This window comes from Pleurotus ostreatus (genome assembly GCF_014466165.1).
Source record: "Pleurotus ostreatus strain PC9 chromosome Unknown scaffold_5, whole genome shotgun sequence".
Lineage (NCBI taxonomy): Eukaryota > Fungi > Basidiomycota > Agaricomycetes > Agaricales > Pleurotaceae > Pleurotus > Pleurotus ostreatus.
In genome coordinates this window covers 2,467,367-2,482,611 of record NW_023503160.1, presented here as the reverse complement: position 1 = coordinate 2,482,611, position 15,245 = coordinate 2,467,367, and the positions used below count along the sequence as shown (strand labels likewise).

General features: G+C 50.8%; 6 protein-coding genes across 6 annotated transcripts; 3 read left to right on the top strand and 3 right to left on the bottom strand.

Moving 5' to 3' along the window:
* Positions 1-431: 431 nt before the first annotated feature.
* DCL2_1 (Dicer-like protein 2) lies at positions 432-5,282 on the top strand (the record flags this gene model as incomplete). Its single annotated transcript, XM_036777448.1, has 6 exons — positions 432-605; positions 665-1,083; positions 1,141-2,313; positions 2,371-3,412; positions 3,512-4,055; positions 4,180-5,282. The coding sequence occupies 6 exons, from the start codon at positions 432-434 to the stop codon at positions 5,280-5,282; spliced, it is 4,455 nt and encodes a 1,484-aa protein (XP_036631068.1).
* Positions 5,283-5,409: 127 nt separating this feature from the next.
* PC9H_007924 (uncharacterized protein) lies at positions 5,410-7,116 on the top strand (the record flags this gene model as incomplete). Its single annotated transcript, XM_036777447.1, has 5 exons — positions 5,410-5,585; positions 5,669-5,931; positions 5,993-6,265; positions 6,320-6,834; positions 6,886-7,116. The coding sequence occupies 5 exons, from the start codon at positions 5,410-5,412 to the stop codon at positions 7,114-7,116; spliced, it is 1,458 nt and encodes a 485-aa protein (XP_036631067.1).
* Positions 7,117-7,209: 93 nt separating this feature from the next.
* Positions 7,210-8,531, bottom strand: PC9H_007923 (uncharacterized protein; the record flags this gene model as incomplete). The annotated part of the gene is made up of 6 exons (XM_036777446.1): positions 7,210-7,397; positions 7,464-7,477; positions 7,534-7,617; positions 7,674-7,745; positions 7,798-7,909; positions 7,964-8,531. The coding sequence occupies 6 exons, from the start codon at positions 8,529-8,531 to the stop codon at positions 7,210-7,212; spliced, it is 1,038 nt and encodes a 345-aa protein (XP_036631066.1).
* An 889-nt stretch (positions 8,532-9,420) lies between these two features.
* On the top strand, positions 9,421-11,484 carry PC9H_007922 (uncharacterized protein; the record flags this gene model as incomplete). Its single annotated transcript, XM_036777445.1, has 7 exons — positions 9,421-9,655; positions 9,704-9,985; positions 10,095-10,304; positions 10,354-10,880; positions 10,932-11,018; positions 11,082-11,172; positions 11,234-11,484. 7 exons carry the CDS (start codon positions 9,421-9,423, stop codon positions 11,482-11,484), a joined length of 1,683 nt encoding a protein of 560 aa, XP_036631065.1.
* A 90-nt stretch (positions 11,485-11,574) lies between these two features.
* Positions 11,575-13,449, bottom strand: ERG8 (phosphomevalonate kinase; the record flags this gene model as incomplete). The annotated part of the gene is made up of 8 exons (XM_036777444.1): positions 11,575-11,780; positions 11,837-11,963; positions 12,021-12,098; positions 12,153-12,292; positions 12,355-12,535; positions 12,591-12,941; positions 12,997-13,150; positions 13,205-13,449. The coding sequence occupies 8 exons, from the start codon at positions 13,447-13,449 to the stop codon at positions 11,575-11,577; spliced, it is 1,482 nt and encodes a 493-aa protein (XP_036631064.1).
* Positions 13,450-13,795: 346 nt separating this feature from the next.
* HEM15 (ferrochelatase hem15) lies at positions 13,796-15,215 on the bottom strand (the record flags this gene model as incomplete). Its single annotated transcript, XM_036777443.1, has 6 exons — positions 13,796-14,002; positions 14,055-14,423; positions 14,483-14,944; positions 15,004-15,038; positions 15,089-15,096; positions 15,148-15,215. 6 exons carry the CDS (start codon positions 15,213-15,215, stop codon positions 13,796-13,798), a joined length of 1,149 nt encoding a protein of 382 aa, XP_036631063.1.
* Between the last annotated feature and the right edge of the window lie 30 nt (positions 15,216-15,245).

The following is a 15,245-nucleotide window of genomic DNA, read 5'->3' as shown; positions in this document are numbered from 1 at the left end:
TAGTAAACCTCAGCATAATGCATCTGGATTTGTGCATGCACCCGAAGCTCTCTTGGTCTTTATGCCGCTGCGGATTGCGGCTCGAAGAGTAGATGTTCCTCGGAAAGGCGGTTGAGTTGCATCTGCGGGTCAGGCGTATTGATTGGACACAGTGATATGGAAGGTGTACAAAAGAATCCTCCAGGACTCTGGATGCGTACAAAAACAAACTATGTGTTCGATTGTCCTCGACTGTAGTTAACATCTGTAAGTTGGCTGTGGAAGGATAGAAAGTTCGACCAATAGACGTCAACAATTCATATTCAGCGCCCACAATCTGTTGAGATGCACAAGCGCTGGCTGATTCAAGGCTGATTGAAAGTATATGTGTGGCCACCGTCATGATATTGCCGCAGTCTTTCCATATCCTGTCACCATAACCTGCTTTGATCATGGCTGATACGTTTCCGCCAACGGTCGCGCTACCTCACACGAGAGGGTATCAGCAGGAAATGCTTGAAGAGAGCATGAGGAAGAACATCATAATCGCGCTGGATACAGGGTCGGGCAAGACTCATATCGCGATCTTACGAATCAGGGCTGAAGTTGAGCGGGAACCTATCAAGGTGAGTATCAACTTGAATGTATTAGTCGGTGTGGCACCCACCGGTCGGTGTATGCGCAGGTTTCCTGGTTCCTTGCGCCGACCGTTACTTTATGTGAGCAACAAAGGACATTTATTGCGAAAGCAATCCCCGTCGGCGTAGGCTTCATCTCTGGCGCGTCAGAGCCCGATCAGTGGAAAGACAAAGCTCTCTGGGACAGGCTATTAGCCACAAACAAGGTCGTTGTCTCTACACCGCAAGTATTGCTTAATGCTCTCAGGCACGGATATGTTTCCATGGGTAGAGATATCAGCCTTGTCGTGTTCGACGAGGCCCACCATGCGCTTGGAGATGAACCATATAATCAAATAATGAAAGAATTCTACTTTCACCTTCCGCCTAAGGTACAAGGCGATGGTCCAGCTGCCATTGTGCGACCTGTGATCTTGGGGCTGACTGCGAGTCCAGTTTATGGCGGTAACGTTGAGCGCGCGTTTAGGTAAGTTTGCATCTCGCCATTTATCATGTACCACAGATGACCTGGCCTCATACTCAGATCTCTCGAAGCAAACTTAGATTGTACGATCAGAGCACCACAGATCCACCGTGAAGAATTGACTCGACACGTCTATCGCCCTACCTTCACCCACGTCATGTATGAACCGAGTTCAGATGGCACTTTCTTCTCTACGAATCTCGCCTCTTTAGATCACGTCGTTAATTCCCTGCAGATAGATGACGACCCCCTTGTCATTCTCCTTCGAAAACGGTTAGCACAGATGCCCAATCATGCGGCCGAGCGACCTCGGCTTGACCAAAGGCTTTCGAAGGCGATAGCCAAGAAGGATACCTTCTCCGAGAAGGGTTTGCGAGACTTCAAGCGAGCGGCCGAAGCCATAGGTCTAGATGTTGGTGGATGGGCTGCTGATTGGTATATCGCAGAAGTTTTGACAAAGTTCCATGCGCTCCGCGGCGGTCAGTATAATCACCTCTTCCCCAGTTGGCGAGAAACAGAGAAAGCGTACTTGGGAAAGCAACTCGCCAAGGTCCAGGCGACAGAGATCTCATATGATCCAGACGATATCATCGATGATGTTTCTCACAAGTCCCAAGTCCTGATCGCGCGTTTGCTCCAGGAAAAGGCGGAGGCGGAGGCGGAAAACGAAGCGTACAGCGGCATTGTGTTCGTGCGAAGGCGCGACATCGTCTATGGTCTAGCCACCTTGTTACGCCACCATCCCGACACGAAGGACCAATTTCGGGTTGGATGCCTTGTTGGGTCCTCCGATAACTATCAGCGCCATTCGTTCCTCGATATCACTCGGGCCTTCCTCCAACAAACACAAGATGAGATTTTGATGGACTTCAGACTTGGGGAAATCAATCTACTCGTATCGACGTCAGTTGCGGAGGAAGGAATCGACGTCCAAGGGTGTGGTAGCGTCATTCGATGGGACCCACCCCCGAACATGGCTAGCTGGGCTCAAAGTCGGGGCCGAGCAAGGCGAAAGAGGAGCACGTTTACGTTGATGTTTTCGTCGGACAGCTCAGATCAGAAATCGGTGGAGGAATGGGAAAAGATGGAGCAAGAGATGATTGCTCTCTACAACAGCGAGCGTCAAAGGCAAGCGGAGGTTCGTCGCATTCAGGAAAGCTTCGATGAAGACCCAGAGGGTGACGACGGCGACGGCGATGGCGGGGATAAGATGCTGAGGATTGAATCGACTGGGTGAGACTTTATCGCAGCCGTTGACGTACTTCTTCCTCACGCGAAACGGAAACGTAGTGCCGTCCTTACTCTTCACTCTGCCATAGGGCACTTGGAGCACTTCTGTGCAGTGATGCCCAATTCTGGTCATGCAAGTCACCAGCCTATATACGATATCGACCCTCCTGATATGCCTGAAGGATGGCACGCATTTGAACACAAGGTCGCCGTCGAACCTCCCGAAGGACCTTTCGGTGCCACCGTTACTCTCCCCAAACTCCTTGCCCTGGAACTCCGAGTGTTCAAAGTACCCAGGATATACAAGAAGAAGGCTCTTGCTCAACGCCATGTCGCATTCAAGGCCTACAAGGCCCTCTACCACGCCGGGATGTTGAATGACCACCTGCTTCCTTTAACGAGTGTAGCCGAACCCCAATTGGAGGACGAGGTGAAAGCAATGCTCAAAGACGTAGAGAAGCGAGCGAGCACTGCTAGTGTTTCCGTGCAAATGGATCCTTGGATCGGACAGCAGTCGACTGACCGCACACTCTCTGAAGAAGAGAAGTGGTGGACATCTCGACTGACGGTCGATGGTCTTCCATCTCTGTTGTTGTTCACTCGTCGTCGTCTTCCGACTTGGGAGAACGATGGCGGGCCAACGTTGTATCGTCCCGGCCGTCTACCTGTGAAGGCCATCTGGACTACACTGGATGATTTACCCACGAATGATACCGTAGACGATGCCCGGGTGTTCACTCGACGATTATTTTGGTGCATTCATGGTTCCCGGATGCAATGGGACGATCTCGACTTTCGATACTTGTTTCTCCCTGCCAATAATACGGGTGACCAGCCATGGGATACTAGACGCGAATGGCTACTTGAGCAGGACCAGCTCAGCGACTTCGCTCGAAAGTATCACTTTCTTGCTCACGCAAGGATGTTTGGAGAAAATTTCAAGTATCCGGAAGATGTTACAATACTGCGAATGGGCTTTGGTTTCGATAAGATTTGTCAGTTTGTGCGGTGGAAGTTTGACCGGATGAACGAGGAAGAAGAAAGACAATACTCGGAAAGGTATGCGAAGCATGGCGTCCCGGAGATCAGATATCCACTGCTTGTCGCTCGCCATCTACCACCTCGCACCAACTTCCTACTTCCTACCCCCGCAACGCAACCGAAGGTGAACTCCTCCGAGCTGTTATTATCCCCGGACCAGTCATCTGTCGTGTTATATTCGGCTAGCGACGTCGAATACTCCATGCTTTTACCCTCTGTCCTGCGAGCGATAGAAATGGTTGCAACCGTCGAATCTCTCCGTGACACCTTGTTTCGTTCGACGCCTCTTCATGCTATACCCCTCGATCTCTTGACTGTGGCAACGACTGCTCCTGTGTCCCAAGAGCGCTTCAATTACCAGCGGCTAGAAACCCTCGGTGACACGGTGCTCAAATTCTCCACGAGCATTCAGCTGTTACACAAATTCCCTCTCTGGCATGAGGGGTACCTTACTAAACGCAAAGATCACAGCGTGTCGAATGTGCGGCTAGCAAAAAGTGCTGTAGGCAGGGGGCTTTATACTTGGATCATTCGCAACAGGATGTTGGGGAAGAAATGGAAACCGGAGTATTTTTCGACTTCGGCCCCTGTTATCGCCCCTAACACAGCTCCTCCCCCCAACCCTACCAGTTCTCCCGAAACCAGGCAACGGAAGGAAACTGATAAAAGGAGGGAGGGCGGTAAAGTCGCCCACAAGGTGAAAGGTGGAGTCGTGGGCGAAAAGAAAAAGAGGAGGAAAAAGAACAGCCAAGCGAACACTCAAGAGTTGTCGACCAAGGGTATGTACATTCTAATCTTGCGAATACTTACATTTATGTGAGGTCGTAGTCTTGGCTGACGTCGTGGAGGCATTGATCGGCGCATCTTACATTCACGGAGGGTTTGAACTTGGTCTTGAATGTATCCGCGTATTTGGCCTCGGTATGGAATGGGAACCTCTCCCAAAATGCATTTCGTCCCTTTTCTCCCGGGTAGAAGAGAACGACGAGAACATGCCCACCGTCTTGTCTAACGTGGAGAAAATGCTTGGATATACTTTTAATCGGAAATTCTTGCTCATCGAGGCTCTCAGCCATGCTAGTCACCAAGAGAACGAGCGCACCGTCTCTTACGAACGCTTGGAGTTCCTTGGAGATTCAGTTCTCGACATGATAGTGACCCACTATCTTTATCACGCACCCGGCAAGCTATACAGCCCTGGTCACATACACCTACGCCGGTCAGCACTCGTCAATGCACACATGCTAGCGTATATCTGTCTTAAGACCCACATCGACTTGATCACTGATATGCCCAGAACCAAAGGCCGTGGTCTGGTAGGACTCGAACACGAAACCCAACGAGTGTATCTGTGGCAATGCTTGGCTCACTCCAGCCCCCGCGTCCTTGACGATCAAGCTCAGACTTTCGCGCGGTATCAGAAGATGCGAAACGAGCTCGAAACCGCTTTCTTCGGTGGCACTATATTCCCTTGGGCGGCTCTGCTTCGCCTGCAAGCACCCAAATTCCTGAGTGACATGGTCGAGAGTCTCATAGGCGCCATTTTTCTGGATACCTCTGGAAACCTTGATGTCGTGAGGCAAGTGCTTCGAAGGCTCGGCCATACAGATATCTTGGAGAGAGTGGTTGACGATGGGGTGGATGTATTGCACCCGGTGTCCAGAGTTTCGTTGTGGGCATCGAAAATCGGTAAAAAGGTCAAATATCGGACTGAGAAGGTGAAGGGGGAGGTCAAGTGTACGATAGCACTAGACGAAGAAGACACTATTTCCATGAGCGCCATGGACCACGGCCATGCAAGCGCAGAAGAGGTCAAGTTTATGGCTGCAGAGCATCTCATCAGGACTATGGGTCTTAGGGATGTTGGGTTAAACTATAACGAGTTGAAGAGGAGGAAGAAGGCAGTCCAGGCAAACGTTCCTTCCGTGTGAAGTGCGGCACACCGTTACCTGCTGGCAACACTGTATCTGTCAAGCCCAGGCTGTACAACCTTAACCCCTTGTGTATATCCGAATATCGTATAAATGTAGCGATAGTTGACCTTCTCATCGCGACGTTATGATGCCCATTCTTCCTCCTGAGATTTGGCAACATATTGCGAGCTTCGTACCAGATTCCCAGTTGACCAAGCTCTATAGCGTTAACAGAATCTTCCTGGAAGTAGCGTTCACAGCTAAATATGGAACGATCGACGTCGACCCGTCGACCGTCACGCCGCCGTTGGAATGCCTGCAGTACGTGTTCTCACCGAGTCTGTTTGTGCTTGCGAGTACATAAGACGAGCTAATTCGACGACTTCCCCTATTGACTAATTCAGGGTCCCACATATCGCCCACCGCGTCCATAAGTTCAGAATTTCTCTTGAATTTATCAAGTATAATGTATGGCTTGCGGTCAACCGACAAAGCAGAGCGAGCATTGTCAGTAGGGCATTAACGAAACTCGGTGTTAAATCGGGACAAGACCCGTACCTGCGCAAGACACAGAAGACACTTTTGGCTAGCATTCCACATTTGAAGAACATCAGAGAGTACTCCATGTTTTGGGATCCACAAATATACGATGAGCCCAAAATTACAAGTAAGGGAGTAGGCTCGCTAACTCCCGTGCTACAGGTTGCTCACACCCCTCTCAAACCTAGAGACTAACCGTGACGCTCCTGGAACCTGGACCGGGGACTCATTGGCAAGGACCTTTCGTCGGATACCTCTCCTCCTTGCTCCGAGGCTGCAGAACCTCTCATCGCTAGATATCGCGCTGGTTTCCGGTTTTTGGACCTTCACTACCGGGAAGTGGAACCTGAAGTCTTTAGCGGCTTTATTATCATTTGTGAATGGATTGGCTCCTACGTTGGAGGCGCTCTCGATTTCGCCGCCTGCCCCTTACGACTTGAAACCACTATTCGAAGGTCTAGGTATGCGTGGTCCTTCTCATTTCGGTAAATTCTCTGATCCCTTCAAATCCATAGGACATTTCTCTCGTCTGCGGCACTTATGTGTGCGTGAGCCTATTGATGGCATACACATGAGCGACATCGCCATCTTCCAGAAATTCATCGACTCACATCGAGACACGCTCAGAGAGTTGACGCTGGGGGCCGACACACACTCTAGCTTCGACTACTCCGAAACATCCTGGGTGCCACGGCTCTTCCAATCCATCTCACCGATACCCCTCGACTCCCTTCGTCTGGGGCTCTTGTACCACGTTGATCCCTTGAAAACTGTCTTTGAACAGGTAGCGAGGTTCTGCGTAGGTCTTCGAAGTTTCAAAATGACCGGAACGACCATGAACTACGACGAGCTCTCCTTGCTGGCAACAACACTTTCGGTAGGGTGCCTCACCACACCTATACCCCTCCGCGAACTGTATATCTGCATTGCCGACCTCGACAAGCCGGTGATTGACCTGCTGGCGACGCAATTCCCTCTCCTCAAGAAACTTTCCATCCGCATCTCCCCCCTTGGTATGAAAGCCCGAAGCGTACGTTTTCCCCTTACATGTTTTGATCTCATTACTCATAATCTTCTACAGGGAACGTTCATCCGCAGCTTGAAAGGAATTCAGTATACGGGTTGGAAGGTCGCAGACCTCTCTGTAGGAATTGATACCCCTCCACGAACCTATCCCTCTCGTCAACTCGAACACGCCATCATGGAAGTACTCGCCCTCGCCATACCCAGCATCAGGAGGTTCAATGGTGTCGAGGTCATCGCCAAACGCACGCGGGGCGTCGAATTAACAACTTTCGAGTTGGTCACATAACATTAATACTGCTTGTATTGTCCAATGAGTGAGTAATATCGATACGGTACTAAAGACAGTTATGCACAAGTCCAGAAGTGTTGGTGACAGTGTCTATACGAGGGTATTTACGAAGAGCAAGAACACGCCCACACAGCTGATTACTGCTGTGGACGCAGCTGGGTGATATGCGGCATTCACGGTTTGGCCTGTGAGGTTTGAGGGCTGGGATCCACCCCACATCCGGATGTTGCGGTAGTAAGTGTGCGTGGTCTGAGGGGTTGCCCAGCTATTGTCACCTCCTGTATGACGACCAAAAAAACTATCAGTATGATTCCGATGTACAAGGAAACAAGAGAGGAACGAACCGCCGAAGAAAGTGCTAAGAAATCATAGATAAGCACAGAAGATGCCAAGCAAGGACAAGAGAAGACTCACGAGAAGAAGAATCCGTTCACGGTGAGCGAGTCCACAGCACGGAACTGGAGGTCTTGTTGGCGTATGACTTCTTCGTCGTTGAAACTGAACGGAGTAGACAATTAGCTGATCATGCCCGAGGTTACGGAGTGAGCACCCACTATATACGGAGGTTACCGTTGGCAACGTTTGGGGGGTTGTTGACTTGAACCAGCATAGTGATGCGATACCATCTAGTGAAGTTGAGTTCATGGTCCATGGTCGAGATTGAGACGTAATTCTCACTGCGCGGGTGTCAATACAAAGGATCCTCGAGAAACGCTGATACCGAAGTCATCGTTGCAAGAGATACTTCGTTCGTCACAGAGGCCGTTGGGTTTCGGTATGTAAAGGTAGGCTGGAGAGCGCTATTGAGAAGGACTCCGCCTAACCTTAGCCTGCCCATGCTCACCTTCGCCGTTTCCATTCCTTCTCCACATTAACCGTGCACTCAGGCAATCCCGCCCGTCGGGCTCGTTGCCACCACTACACCCCGTCGAATTCAGGCCGCCCCTCAGCCCAGGCAGCTTCCCCCCTTTCACCCAGTCGAAATCTTGGGGAAAGGCCAACTCGTACGATACGATCATGGACTGGAACGGGTTTCCATTTGTGTTGTTCCACAGGTTGTAGAACTGAGCGCCGCCTGATTCATGAGAGAAGCTGCCAGCGGGATATGTTGCCTGAAGAACTGGCCCAGTCGCATTTTGTGTGGATCCTGGGACGCTGTTGCGAGGAAACGGATCGGCCACGAACTCTAGTCTGTCAGCCCCGTCTTGTATACGGCCTTTCCCAAGTGACCATTGCTGAACGAGTAGATTCTGGGTGTCTGCGTTCGCCTGCGTGGCGGTGGGAAAGGGCAGAGTTGTGCTGGTCGTCAAAGAGTAGCGCTGCGCCAAATCTTCGACTGAAGCGCGGTCTGCGCTGGCGAACAAAGGCAAGAGTCCCACAAGCCAAACGAGAGTTGCGAGTCGAGAAGTCATGATGGTGGTTGCTTGAGGTGAAAAGGCAATGGTAAATTGGGAACCAGCCCAGATAAAGTGGTGAATTAGCGTTACAGCTGGCTCGCACCAAAGACACTTGTGAATATACTTGGCTAACACGGCGTTGGCTTCACTCCTCTGGGCGGCGACCAAGCGCTTGTGCGCAGCGACCAGCGTCTATCCACGAATCATCGAAATATTGATTTCAGACAATTCCACATAAAAGTAGCACTGTAAGATCTTGCTGCAATGCGATTACAACCACACTTTCTGTCATAATCTAGCTGTCGAATTGTCCTGTGCGAAGCCCGCTCACAAATACTGGTAATAGGAGTGTAGGGGTTATTTGACAGTGACCCATAGGGGGCGATGAGATAAATTCCGAGGGAGAACTCGAATACGAGTGTCCATAGCAGCGCCATGGGGGTGAATACGAGCTTACAATTTAATCTTGATGAAGTGCACGTTTAGAGCTGAAAGCTTCCTGGGACCTGCTGTGACCAATGTATTGCAACGGACATGGACTTATTCATAACCAGCGGTGCACTTGGAATGATTTAGCAATGTACTGAGGGAGTACAATCCCTCGCGAGATTCATATTCGTATTCTGCCCGCAATCCAACTCAAGCTAGAGACATGGTTTCTTGATAAACTTAGAAGGTCATTTACATTGTATCATTTATCGCTTATAAGTCAAAGAGAGTTATAACTGCTCCAGATATACCATTGCTAGATAATAAATGATAATCGTACTCTTCGACGTGCCAGCTTGAAAGCGAGATACTCATTACCCCTCAAGGCCCCTGCTTGGGACAGGAGAAAGTCACGCGTCACAGCCAGCCAATCAATGTGGCGGTCCCGTCAGCGTTCAGTACCCCCTCATGCCCCATGTTCTCTCAAAATACGCGAGCAAGAGATAGAGCAGGAGCCAGCCAGGAGGAAGCAAATCAACCTCTCCTCAGCTCGCAAGATAACACAATTTTTGCCGTGGACGATGATTTCGACGAAGAGAGCAGCGCGCTCAATGAACCTACACTGAAGCCGGAGCATGGGGTTCGCTTCCAGGAAGAGGTGCAGGTGATTGCACCCCCGCTGCGGTCAACGACTTCGAGTAGAGAGGCAGGTGCGTCGTGGCGTGCAGCCAAGCTCGTCAAACACTCACTTCTTCCAGAATTTGAGGCAGATACAGATGAACTAGACGACAGCGAGTTGGCAAGGATACGGCCAGTGTCCACGAGGCTACGGGATGACCGCAGAATGCCCCTCCTTGTCGGTTTGGTCGAAACCTCGGCAGTCAGACGAAGCGTGGATGCATCAATACCATTGTACAATGGAAACGGAAATCACTCGCAGGGCGAACCTATTGACATTGACGAAGTAGCAGCGCAGAGAATTGCTGGTGGCAACATGGTCGACTCAATAGCTAACATGGCCAATTCTATCCTCGGCGCAGGTTCGTGTCGCTCAACTGTCATAACGGACCGTCGCCTCATACTCCCCTAGGAATAATCGGTGGGTATAGTGATTGAGCACACCCGTCTATTTCTGAATTGCTGTCGCAGGACTGCCGTACGCCGTGAGTCAGGCAGGCTTCTTTGTTGGCTTGGTGCTCCTTGTCATATTGTGCGGTGTCACGGACTGGACGATTCGCCTGATCGTTGTAAACGCCAAACTGAGCGGAAGCAAGTCATACATTGAAATTATGGACCGTTGCTTTGGCCCCAGCGGCCGCGCAGCTGTTTCATTCTTTCAATTTGCATTTGCATTCGGAGGTAAATCGCTTCTTTAGCCATGATGTGCTGTACTCATCAGCGTCTATAGGCATGTGTGCATTTGGCATCATCATAGGCGACACCATTCCCCATGTTATCCGTTCATTATTCCCCACCCTGCATACTGTACCCGTTCTCTGGCTATTCACGAATCGACAGTTCGTCATCGCGTTCTGCACAGTTACCGTGTCATACCCTCTATCACTATACCGCGATATCCACAAGCTCTCTCGCGCATCAGGCTTAGCCCTGGTTGGCATGCTCATTATTGTTGGCGCTGTGCTCGTTGAAGGGCCTCATGTTCCGGACGACCTAAAAGGCGACCCATCAAAACGGTTCACTTTCATCGGCAGCGGAGTATTCCAGGCCATTGGGGTGATCTCCTTTGCATTCGTCTGCCATCACAACTCCCTTCTCATCTACGGTAGTCTGCGAACTCCAACGCTAGATAGATTCGCCAAAGTAACCCACATTTCGACCTTCATCTCCCTCGTTTCATGTTGCATCCTCGCTATATCCGCTTATGTGGTATTTACGGATAGAACACAAGGCAATATCCTCAATAATTTCCCAAGGGTATGTGTCTCCGCTCTCTAAAATTGTGCCTTGGCTCACCCGGCGAGTCAGGACGATACCATCATCAACATAGCACGGTTCTGCTTTGGCTTGAACATGTTCACCACTTTACCCCTGGAGTTATTTGTTTGCCGCGAGGTGGGGAGTTTTTTTGCGACATCCCCGTTGCCGCGCTGTTTCATGCACTAACTAAGCGGCCAGGTCGTCGAACAATACTTTTTTTCTCATGAAGGATTCGATCAACAGAGGCACTTGTTCTTCACCACCACCATTCTATGCTCCTCGATGATCGGTACGTACACAAACAATAACGCGGGACAGCCACCATCCTAATTTAACCCCGGTCATCGCAGTTTCATTGATAACGTGCGACTTGGGCGTCATGCTGGAGATCACTGGCGGAGTCTCTGCAACGGCGTTGGCTTACATTTTTCCCGCCGCGTGTTACCTCAAACTTACGGGATCCAGCGATCACTGGCTTAGCCGTTCAAAACTTCCAGCCATCGTGTGTGCGGCCTTTGGCATTGTCGTCATGGCTATTTCTCTCTTCCTTGCTCTCGGCAAGGTCTGGACTCCAGCAGGTAATGCTAAAATTTGCATGTAAAGCCATTACGATGGAATAGCGTAAATATCTAGTATAGTATCCATTTCGTACTCAGTACATTCTAATACATAAAGAAAATCTGGAACCTGGTTATGAAAGGTGCAATGTGTCCTTGAGTCCCATAATGTCATCGATGTTCTCCGTTCTGGAGCCCTTGGCCTTGCTTTCGACTGCCATCAGCGGCGACACACTTTCATAATGGCTCCAAACGTATTCGATCCGCTCTGTTGGCCTCTGATCAGGTGAACAATCAACGGGGTCGCACACCAGAAGCCAAATGGCGTCAAAACCACCCGCTTCGGGCAAAAGAGTCAGCCAATAGCATTCGCGGCGTAAATAGGTTAAATCGTACCTCCGGGGACTCCTCCGCCAATAACACCGGCCTGCCGTACACATTCATCAAGAAGTTTGGTCTGCTCAGACGGCTCTATGGGCACCCCTGACAAGCGCCCCATTTCGCGCATTTTTGCACGGATGGCCTATGGAAGCATGCCGTTAGATGTTTGTAGCCGAGGGCCACGCGTAATAGCCCGCACCTCTGACGTTTGATGGGCATCGTAGAATGCAGTCATGATGTCCTCCTCTTCAGGTGGCGTCCATGGATTGGCCATCCACTGCATACGCCAAGGTGTGAGGCACAATGATGAAATCAGAAAGACGGTAATCACCTGGACTGGCTGCAGAGAGGAAAGGTACTTGACCGCAGCACTGTACACAGCTGGATCCCTATCATGGAGCTCAGAGATCCGTGTCAGAATGCTGGCGAGGGACTGGTTCAATTGATCAATTGATGTCCAAAGTGCATGCGCTGGAAAACGAAGAGACGTGTTGTTAAGCCCTTGGGGATGTCAAGCGAGATTGAGGAGCTACCTTCCGCATCGTTTTCCTTGCGCCATTTCAGCACCTTCCCGACCAGTGATGGGGTATCACTGCCAGCGTCGACGTCCGCGAGCATGATCCTTGTCAGAGGGGGCAAAGCGAAGGGGCGAATCTTGTGATTCCATGCTCTATTCTTCGGCGATAGAGTTGGGAAAAGTGTACGTGGTGATGTCTGTCAACCTGGTTAGAGAATGGACGGCGAAATGCAGTGGTGATAAGCTGCTCACCGTGTCGCCTGTCATGAGGTCCTCGAGTACGGAGGGGTCAAAGCGGGTGTAGAGGTGGCTACCAAAGACTGCTGCTGCAACGTCGAAGCCGCTACCAACTTTGCCTTGTGCCAAGCAATGCACGTACTGGGCGAGATTGTGTGCTAGATGACGTCCTTCCGAGTCTTCGGAGAGGTCAGCGGAAGAGATGACTGAGAAGTGGACTAGAAGTGCTGAAACGAGGGAGGTGATGAGAGCTGCTGAGGAACCCAGTCCGGTCTTATGTACTTGCGCCAACGACCCTCCAGTCGGAGCGAAAGGAGGTATTTTCGTAAGGGATTCCAAATTTCGTGGAAGCTTTAATTCGGCGAGCTGGCAGTCTGATCGGTCAAATCGAGCATCATTGCGAAGTGACCGTAGCGCTGACCTTTGCTCTTTGGGAGTAAAAGTCGTTGTCCCCCGCAATGGTGATGTCCAGCCCCGCGGCAAGAGCACTGAGTACTGAAGAAGAACCCTTCATTTCGGTAGCAAGAAGTATTGCACTTTCCAAAGCTTGATGGACAAACTTATTCTTGCTGGAGCTACACATCGGGTCAAAGATTAAAGGCTAGCGCATGGGACAAAGCAATACTTACTTCTCTTGATTGGGCACGACGGAAAGCTTGGGTTCTACCGTCACATCGTAGCGCCACGACGCCTGGGTGAACTGGGGGGAGAGCACCTGGATCTGGTTCGCATGGCTTGGGGCTGCCGCGGGTTGAATGATGGTATAGAATCTGGACGATGTGGACACGACGATGCCCGAGTAAGCTGGATCCAGGACGAGGTATCCCCCCGCGACCAGTACTTTACCAGGAGATGATACGACGGTGGTGCTCATGTCTGAATCCGAAATCTGAATCACGAACTGATGAATGCCCGGGCTCCTTTTATTCGCGCACCCAAGCGCCTGGAAACAAAAGCGGATTTCGCGGTATTCATCTCAGACATGGCTGACTCAGCGACGGTTTTTGGTGACAGCTCAGTGCACGTTTCGGAGCACTTACATCTTGGTTCCCTGCTTCCTGTCCGTGCTTTTTTTCTTCTTGTGACGGAGCTATGATCGGACAAACATGAGGTGCAGGTTAAACAACCTCACGGAATTTTCGTGGTTCTTAGCTGATCGTGTTTTGGGGTTCTCAGAAAAAAGGTATGAACATAATTGAAATGCGCCGTATTACTACATATCACCGCTTCCCCTGCGCGAGCCAGCTCTTCTGTTGCCCACATGTTGCATTCGTACAACCCGGACACCGCAGGCCTAATTGGACGCTCGTTGGTCCGATAGTCCCTGCTTTGTACTCCCGGAGGTGCTGGGCAGCCATATCGGCCAGTGCCCGAATGAATACCGGAGAATCGTTCAACGACTCCGCACGATGAACTTCCATGCCATGCTGCCGAGGAACGGTCAGCAGGGTAGGCAATTAAGTTAGGGATAAAGCACACCTCTTCTGCTTCCTTTCCGTATTCCAGATCTAGCTCGTATAGCGTTTCGATATGGTCGCTCGTAAACGCGATAGGTACCAGGACGACGTGCTTCTTCCCTAAGCGAGCCAGCCCTTTCAACGCCTCACTTGTCTGCATCCCCATCCAAGCCCGCGGTCCGACCTGGGACTGCCACACTAACCGATATGGATTTGACTGTCCTAAGCGATCCATCACAGCGGACACGGACGACGCCACCTCGAGTATGTAAGGGTCACCACGGTTTACAACAGACATTGGTAGCGAGTGGGCCGAAAACAGTATTACGACATCTTTTCGATCTGTAGGAGCGAATTTGGCGAGCGCAGCTTCGACGCGTTGGGCTACTGACTGTAGAATTAACGACTTAGCACCAGAAGACAATTAACTGATCTTGGTGAGAACTCTACCTCAATGAAACCCGAATGTGTACCCCAGCGATCAATAACACTCCACTCTACATCATTGCCAAATTCCCCTGCCTTATTCAGGCGGTATAATTCATTGAGACTACTGCCCGTCGTACTGCAGCTATATTGCGGATACTGGGTAAATGCGACGGCACGCTTGATGCCGTCCGCTTTCATTTGCCGCGCCGTTTCCGAAGTAAGTGGTTTCGCGTAACGAAACGCTACATACGCCTTGTGCGGTGCTGTCTCCGGGTGTAGCTCGTCCAAAAGTTTCGCCATGCCCTCACCCTGGATTTGCGTGTAACGAAGGATTGGGGAACCACCTCCGATGTCCTCATATTGCTTCTCTATTTGCGGCGTTCTCCTTCGCGCAATAAACGGAGCTAGCACACTCTGGAACGGCAGAGGTATCAAGTCGCCATCCGAAAACAGATTTTTCAAGAAGTCGTGGGTTTCCGGTACCTGCGAAGTGACATTGACACAGTCTAAGCGTGCACCCTAGACGCAATAGCCAAACACACCGTCGAGGGACCTCCCATATTCATCATAACGATTGCTGAAACAGGGCGTTAGCTCAAAGTCAACCATAACGTTACTGTCCGGTACCTGTGGGGCTTGAACTATCTCAAAAGGCAAACACGGCATATTCTTGTGCACAAACTCACCTTTGACCCGACTTTCCAGCGGCGTTAAACGTGGCGAACGCGCGAGCTAAACTGCGAGGGACAGCCATTGTTGCAGCAATGCGGAATGTGCAAATTCG